General features: G+C 41.3%; 1 protein-coding gene across 1 annotated transcript; it reads left to right on the top strand.

The window, feature by feature from the left end:
* Positions 1–203: 203 nt before the first annotated feature.
* Positions 204–3314, top strand: tmem121ab (transmembrane protein 121Ab). Its single transcript, XM_018661709.2, has one exon. The coding sequence runs from the start codon at positions 911–913 to the stop codon at positions 1853–1855; it is 945 nt and encodes a 314-aa protein (XP_018517225.1). The 5' UTR covers positions 204–910; the 3' UTR covers positions 1856–3314.
* The last annotated feature ends 5468 nt before the right edge of the window (positions 3315–8782 follow it).

Raw genomic sequence — 8782 nt, 5'->3', positions numbered from 1 at the left:
TCCTCTTTATTTCTCCCTTCTCTAGGCTGTGGAGAGGCTGGCACGTGGCAAGAGGAGGGAGAAAGGATGGATCTTCGGCCCAATGTAAGAGCCTCCCCCCGGGGAAGCCGTCGTCGGACGCAAGGCCTCATGGGCCGTTGACCTGCTGTCTCTGATTTATGGCGGCTGGGGGCCTGTGGCCACTGCAGACTCCTCTCCTCTCTCCTTCATTCCCTTCACACACGCTGCAGGATTGCAAGGAGCCACACACATTGCGCCAACGTCTACAGGAATATCCAAAAAGGAATTCCTCGCACATGCTGAACAGAGGCACCGGCATATACACAGATATATCCGCAAAACACACTGTTGCTTCCTACACTGTCTCAAATAAAAATAAACACCACCATAAACATTTCCACACTGCAGCACCGTGTCCTGCAATCCAATCACATGTCCATTAGACCAAGCCCACTCAGAGTATTCTCCATTTGACTGTGTGTGGATTACTATCAGTCATGGTGTGTCAGCTGTAGAGTCCTCGGTGTAGCTGCTGCTCAGGGGCAGAGCTGGATCAATGGAAGTGCGCTGAGTAACGAGGTGATGTTCCTGTTTTCACATGGTCTGAGAATAATCAGCAGCCAGCATCTCTCCGCTGACTCCACACACAGCTCTGCCTCTACGCTGCAATAACCGTCCTCCTCAATGGACTATTACTGCAGTGACTTATAGTATTATTTTAATATTAGACACACTGTGGCTGGACGTTTGCTCCTGTGTACACCAGAGCTGTCAGCACACCTTAAATACCATATTTTCTCCAACCATAAAGGTTTGGAGTGGACACAGTGCCGTGTTTACCTTCTGGACTGTTTTATTTTTACTTCAGAAAGCCGTGGACAGAGAGTGAGAGCCAGCAGGTGCCCTCGCCATGGTGTTGCCACCCCCAGACAAACGCCACGTGTGCCTGACCACCATCGTCATCATGACCAGCATGGCCTTCATGGACGCCTACCTGGTGGAGCAAAACCAGGGACCAAGAAAAATCGGTGTGTGTATTATAGTGCTGGTAGGGGATGTATGCTTCCTCATAGTGCTGCGATATGTGGCAGTGTGGGTCGGTGCCGAGGTGCGCACCGCCCGACGAGGATACGCCATGATCCTGTGGTTTCTGTACATCTTTGTCCTGGAGATCAAACTCTACTTTGTCTTCCAGAATTGCAAAGCTGACAGGAAGAGTCTGGAGACAGTGGCACGGAAGGCTTTGACGTTATTATTATCTGTGTGTGTACCAGGTTTATACTTGGTTCTAGTGGCTCTGGATAGTATGGAATATGTAAGAACTTTCCGAAAGAAGGAGGACATGAGGAGCCGTCTGTTCTGGGTGGCTCTGGACCTGCTGGACCTGCTAGATATCCAAGCTAACCTGTGGGAGCCCCAGCGGACAGGCCTGCCCATCTGGGCTGAGGGCCTGATGTTCTTCTACTGCTACATCCTGCTGCTCATCCTGCCCTGTGTGTCGCTCAGTGAAATCAGCATGCAGGGGGAGCACATGTCGCCGCAGAAGATGATGCTGTACCCAGTCCTGAGCCTAGTTACCATAAACGTGGTCACTATCCTTATACGTGGTGTAAACATGGTTTTGTTTCAGGACAGCCGAGTTTCCACCATCTTCGTCGGCAAGAACGTGGTGGCTATTGCCACCAAGGCGTCCACCTTCCTGGAGTACCGCAGACAGGTTAAGGAGTTTCCCCACCCACAGAACGCCATGGCACTAGAGCTGCAGCAGAACTCTGTCAGCCACACGCAGCCGCTGCCCAACGCCACCAGTTTGCCACACGAACCTTCGCCAGCGCAAGACGTCATCGACACATGACCGCCATGAGCACCATTAGAAACTGACTGCTTTTTATGAGAGCTCCAGGAGGGGAGGTAGATAGAGAAATCAGCTGCATGACAGGATGATATTCTGCTCTTGTCAAGCCCACATGAACTGCTGTGAAACCATAAAAGAGATTTTCAGCATCACCTGCCTGTCAGAACATACTGTAAACCTACACTTGACTGAGTGCAGCGTGCAGACTTTAAAATCAAGTCAAAGGTTTTTATCGTGCTATTGTGTTTTTAATTGTTTCAAATGTTTTAAAAGTTCAGACTTTATTAAGAGACAATCTCCACAGTACGCAGCCCGGTGACATTATGTTGTGTAAAATGGACAGTCGGTCCCCCCCATTGAGTATCTTGTAATTTTTTTTTAAAGGTCACTTTTTCAACAGTGCATCTGTGGCATTTCCTTTGAATTTCAGCACCAAAGGAGATACCACTCACCGTGAAGCACTGATGGAGAGAAGCAGAGAGTGACAAGGGTCAGTCAAGAGGGTCTATGTGTGCTGTGCTAGAGCAAGGCTGGTGGCAGATGAATGCTTTTCCTTCTGTGTTTGGTTCTGCTGAGAAAAGAAGCTCTGTGGAAGCTGCAGCCTTGGTCAGTGTGACACTTTACGACCAAGGATCTGATTAAAGCACCGGAGCTCAGCGCTATAGCATCCACTACAGGCATTCAAGCGTGTGTTTAACTGTGCGTTTATATGCACGCGCAGTAGAGTATGTATGCCTGAAAGCGTGTGTGTGTGCGCCACAGACGGTTTAGGTTATTTCGGATTGTGTTGGAGGAGATGTGAGTGGTTGATGTGTGTGATAAATTGCAAATGAGACAAAATATATGGTGATGTCAGGAAAAAAAAAAAGATGAAGGGGGAAAACTAATTTTTGTTTCCTGTACTGTACATTCCTCTAAAACTAGCTCAAGCCTTGAAGTCAGAGAATGCAGAGATTCAGCGAACGCCTCACTGAAGAATTGAGAAAAGAAAAAAGATAAATAATACAATAACATACAAACAGAAAATACTTTTTCTGATGTTATTCAGTTAATTATTATTATTATTATCATTATTATTATTATAGTATTATTATTATTATGTACATTCTTTACTTGTTGGAGGCCAATGATGTTTTAATAAAAGTATAAATAAAAGAATAATGATGACAGCATGGTTTCTTTTTTTCATATTGTTGATTATGATGAAACAAAACCATTATTTTTTAGCTAAATTCAGAAGTACTTAGTGCTTTTGTTGTGCTTAAAAGCAACAACTAAATGACAGCAACATAACAAGCAAAGCCATTTCTGTTATGTTTTGCATGGAAGAATCCACACAGCACATAAATATTTAGGCCGAGCAGCCTCCATGGACTCCAGCATTAATTTTCTACCCCTCAGGCTACCGCATTTGGGGAAAGCAAGCAATGGATTTATCTTTAAAATGCAATAAAAATGTATGAACCTTTTCTCAAATTGTTTCTCTCTTTTCCTCCCAGTTCTCATTATCACCTTCCCACTTGCTTTTTTTTTTGTTCTGTTCACACTAATCTTCTCTGCACCGACCTGGTATCAGTTATTAAATAGAACTTTTACAGCTGATGAATCACCTTCATGTATCCACAGAGGATTTTATTAACTGACCTGAGTGTTGTAGGAGGGAGGTGGAGAGGTCAGTCGTATGAGGAAAGTCACTTTACTGTCATGAGGTTAACTAAGGTTAACTGCTGATCTCAGCTCACAGAGACACACTCTCAGACCCTGAATGGCCCCACTCCATTAACAGTAACTGTCAGCTGCAGAGTGACAAAGAGACTGGATGATTAACAAAAGCGTGACATTTTACTTGTGCTTAATATGAGCATAATGTAGGACATTTCTGTCAGAGATCATGCTGCTTTCATTCATGGCTCTCGAAGTAGTGTTTAGAAAGCTGTTACTATTTAATTCATAGAACAGCCATTGGGATTCAAGCTATTTTTAATTAAAGCAGTCGTGAGTTACAGGGGTAAAACTACAGTAAGGGGAAAGATGTAAGTCTGCACTGCCAAATGTCCTTAGCAAAGCAAAGACCACCAATGCAACTTAGTCATATTTTTATTTATATTCAGGTAAAGTTGTGCTTGCTTGGCAAATTGTTACAAGACCCAAGTTACAGTATATGTGCTTGCGTACTAATGAGGGAAGTTTTTTTTTTCTTTTTTTTTTTTGCAAAATATGCAAAATTGATTTCATCCCCTATGCCCACAATATTATTGCTTCAAGCTCATCAAACAGCCAATCATTTAACTGAGTGAGCAGGATCAGTTTGGGGCTTACAGTATCAGTGCAAACTGCCAGTCTCTCCTCTTGGAATTTCCTCTGTAGAAACATATCGATTGTTCAATATGGTGGAGGATTAAATATTTCTGAGGCACATCTCTCTGGGCACATCCAGTTCATTCTGGTTGTCTGTTTTCAGCTCAGCTCCTGTCTTACAGTAACTCTCTACCCTGAGGCCTAAAAACTGACATATGAAATTAAAAAAAAAATCTTAAAATATGAAGCACCTGTGACATAGAGTAGTTTTCCTACTATTTGCAGGGGATTTCCTACTGTTGAATTCTTTACTGTACTCCTAATTGTAAAGAACTTCATGACTAGAGCTACCCCCAGTTGTTTACAGTGTAGGGCGTGTTATATATATATATATATATTTCACTTTACTTTATTCATTTACCTATACAACAGTTGAGACTGGCAGAAGACAGAGACACAGTATGAGGCACAGAGAGAGTGAGAAGGAGAGCATTAATAATTCCTGAATTCCAGTAATTCAGGAATATATTTCATAGTTTTGGCCATGATAAATAAATAACCTGAATGATGGTTTGTGGTCTGAAACAACATGGTATAAGATTCACACTCAACAAGTGAAGAGCAATGCTTTAAGTTGACATTACAAAAAAGATCAACATGTTATACACACATGTTTATGTGGCCATTACACACTGGAACTGCAGCTGCATTTAGTTTTATGTGAGACATAATAACAAAAACCTGTAAATGTGACTTATAATTGATAAACAACAACTGTTCTGGTTCCTATCAAAGACTCTAGTGCCTGAGAATGACAGGACAACAATGTGTGTGTATGTTTGTTTTACCTTGTTTTGCCTATCGCTGTAGCATAACGGAGTGACTGCGCAGATGACTGCAGAACAGATACATAATATCATAAATCACTCATCAGTTTATCATCATTATTGTGGGAATTATTTCATGATAATTGTATTATATTCATAAGATTGTTTTATTGCCAGGCCTGCTCCCAACAATGGTGACTGGTATAATTATTAGAGCAATGCAGTTATTCCCAATAGTGAGTGTGGCCTGTAGTGGTACACACTGCCCTGATTTCCTATCAAGTTTTGCTACAAAAGTTCAACTTAACTGAATTTTGATCACACATACAGTCTGCTCACCTCCACAACACATGTCCAGTGGGATCCTGGCATTGTCAGGAAGCTGATGTTATGATGGCACGAAGGTCACTGTGAAGCAGAACAGAGTTAAAGTTAATGTTGTGCACCTCAGAGTTATATAACTTAACTCCCCAGTTCTACTGGAACTTGAGAAAAATGGGGATAACCACATTTTAAAAAAAAACTGTTGTGAGTGATAGTTTACATTTTGTTGTTGTCACAGAATCCTGTCTGGCTGCTTTGTAGGGTGTTAGCTGTACCTCATGCTATGCACTACCTCAAGCAAAAATGTCCTGTTGTACAATTGCTGCAAAACCAGTGTGACTGTCAACTGTAGTAAACATGCATTACAAACTTTCCTCATTCAACTTTGACCTACTACATTTACAAGGAGAGCATTTACAGTTTTCCTGTGCAGTGAGTGATTAGGTTATTACCGACATTGTGGCTGCACTCACTTTTGGCTTTACCTCCAGGTGGTTTCGATCATTTGGCTTAACTGCTGGCTTGTTACAATGAGCATTCAACCACTTTTTTTGCCCTGTCAGACTTTGGACAGGGAATGTTGCAGTATTTTCCAGATTTCAGCAGTTACTTTGGCTAAAACTGATGGCTAAAAGTAAAGATCCGAGTTGTAATAAACCAGAATTATCCTTTCAGTGTGACAAACAGTCTTGGTCTTTCACTCTGCCTGAGTTCACTGTTTTCACATTAATGCAAACATCGCATTAGACTGTTTACTGTCAATCATCCATCACCCGCAGGAAGACATATAACGCTCCCCCCAATAAATAATCCCTCAAAATCTTGTCACCTCACATATTTCATTGTCACATTCAGGTCGCTATATTTAGAGCATTCTTGTTAGCGGGGACAGCAGTTAATCTAGGTTTGACACCGTGCAACATAAACAAGTAGATTAAAAAATATCTAATTACACACCTCATGCACCACAAAATGATTTGTTAAATAGAAATAGGCAATAACTCTAAATGTCGAAATGACACCGGTTATATCTTTTAACTCTAACAGGCCCAAAGAGGCAGCAACGTGAGGTGACAAAATGTCTGAGAATTTGGCGTCCGGCAGATGCTGGCCTGGTTGGCTCTCTGCTGCAACTCACATTATTAAATTTTTTTCATGCTGTCTCAACAGTAGACTCAGCAAAATGTTTTTTCAAAGAATGGGAACTGAGAACCTGGTTCATCATTTAATTAAAAATGTCCTCATATATGAATAAGTCACTGGTGCTGTTTAGGACCTTTTTAAATCTGTGACTGAGCCCAAATCTTTGCTGTGGTCTGGATCAGAGCTCATTGTTAGGCTTACAGCATAATGTCACTGTTGTTTGAATAAATCTTGTCGGCGCAAGTGGTTGAAGGGGAAAAAGTAAATGGCAAACTTGGGAATAGAATAAATTACCTGTGGCTGCCGCTGCACCGGATCACCTTTCTGAGACCCTCTAAGCGAGGGATTCATCCATAAATCACCAGGCCTGCGCATCAGGAATGTAATTGTGCTCTCTCCATATGAAATAAGTCAGTAAAAGCACTTTTTCCTCTCTCTGCCTGTGATTTACAGTGTATCCATGACTTCCTGAAGCACTTAGTCTCAGCAAAATTAAATCAGAACCAGTGAAGATGGTGTTTTCCAGATCCTATCTCTTGACCACCTTGGTATGTGCTTCCTACTTGTTAGTAAATGTTCTCATGCTGTAATCACTTTGCTGGCTACATAACCCTTCAACTGTACTACCCAAAGTGCACAGTAATCTATATGGAAATCACTCTCTGGCTGTGCTTCTATTGTAGAAACTGCAGTGTATTTATTGTCCACTGGAGGCTTGGTCAAGAAAAAAATGACCTTCAGTCCAACACAATCATGCTGAAAGTCAGTGAAACAAATTAACAGTCTTACTGCAGACCAGAATCCAGAAGACATCCCTCATCAAATGGGAAATATAAAGTATATTGCCCTGGAGTCAGTGAGTTACCTGGCCCTAACTACAGCTTTGCTAATTTTAGCCTATATTTTGGTAAAACTGCTGCCATTGAAAGTAAGCCAAATTAGCTATTAGCTGTCCCTGTTTGCAATTTTGCCATAAATGTGCTGACAACTGTCATTGGTTAATTTTAAAACGTGATGATTCTCAAGCAAGTTCTGGAGTCACAATTTCTGAGCCGGTTTATGGACGTTTGATCTTAAACTGGAGTCTCTATTAAAGATAATATTCATATCTTTATGGCGTCACAGTATTAATCACACATCATTACTCCTCCATCTTAGTTTAAAGACAGATAAACTACGCAGTCACTCAAAGTTAAGAGCTTTCAAATTTCGCAGAATTACCAATTTTTCTATGTTTATTCTTTTAACTACGCTGCAGAAGAATAACACTAACAAACGTTTCGGATAATGGCTTCCTCAGTACAAGAAGTTTGGTGACATTATTAGATTCCCATGACGCTGTAGCTTTTCCACCTGCGCAGCGGTCTAATCAGCAGCAGTGATTGAAAACACCTGTGATGATGTGCGGGGCCTTTGCTCTTCGAGACACAGTAACATCCACAAAACTACCAGTGTTGGTTTCACATTTCTGACTAGACTGAACAAACGAGAATCACTAAATAGTAAGCTTTAGAAACACTGGTCGGCGCTGTGGTAAACTCACTGTGCACAACCTGTGCTTACAAACAGCAGTCAGACAAAATTAGCTAGTGGCTGGTGAACATAGTTGAACATTTAACAGCCAAAGCCAATGTTTCCCTCAGGATTGGAAAAACGAAGAAAAGAGCTGAGAGAAAGGTGAATATAGAACTTACATTTGGCAGGTGTCTAGAAACACGACTCCAGATGAATGCCAGTGTAGCTCCATGGATTCTTGACGTGTAAATTGTTAACTTCTTGCTACCACAACTGATGTACCGTCTTACTCTATGTTAACGTTTCAACGTCGTATTTGCACGTTGTTACGCTGCCCCCATGTGGCCAATAAAGTAATTAATGCAGCTCAAAACCGGCAGGTTACGGAAGCCCATTGCATTCACAAAAGTGAAAGAGAGTAAAAATTATGAATTCCTAATCTCATAATTATGTCTAAATCATAATTACAAGAAAAATATCTAATGATTGCGAGATAATATAGACTAATTGGATAGGAATGGAAACGCTTCGGAACTTGCCTTAGGATCATCAGATTTTCAAGATTTCTTCACGGTAAGGTAAATCATTGGCAACGGTCAGTGCACCCAATGGTACACAGTAAAAAATATTTGTTAATAGCTAATTCGGTCCTCAAACTTTTCCAAACTGTAAACAAATATAGGCTAAAACAAAATGGAACCCAATTGTAGCCCGCAGTGTAATTCATGGCAACATTCTGTATACTTCCCGTTCTTTGTAAGTTTATATCTTTTCATACAAAACTTTTCATGTTTAATGTAAAATTTTTCCAAATTACACT

Source organism: Lates calcarifer, linkage group LG7_1, assembly GCF_001640805.2.
Source record: "Lates calcarifer isolate ASB-BC8 linkage group LG7_1, TLL_Latcal_v3, whole genome shotgun sequence".
NCBI lineage: Eukaryota > Metazoa > Chordata > Actinopteri > Centropomidae > Lates > Lates calcarifer.
The sequence above is the reverse complement of the archived record's forward strand: the minus strand, read 5'-3'. Positions and strand labels throughout refer to the sequence as shown.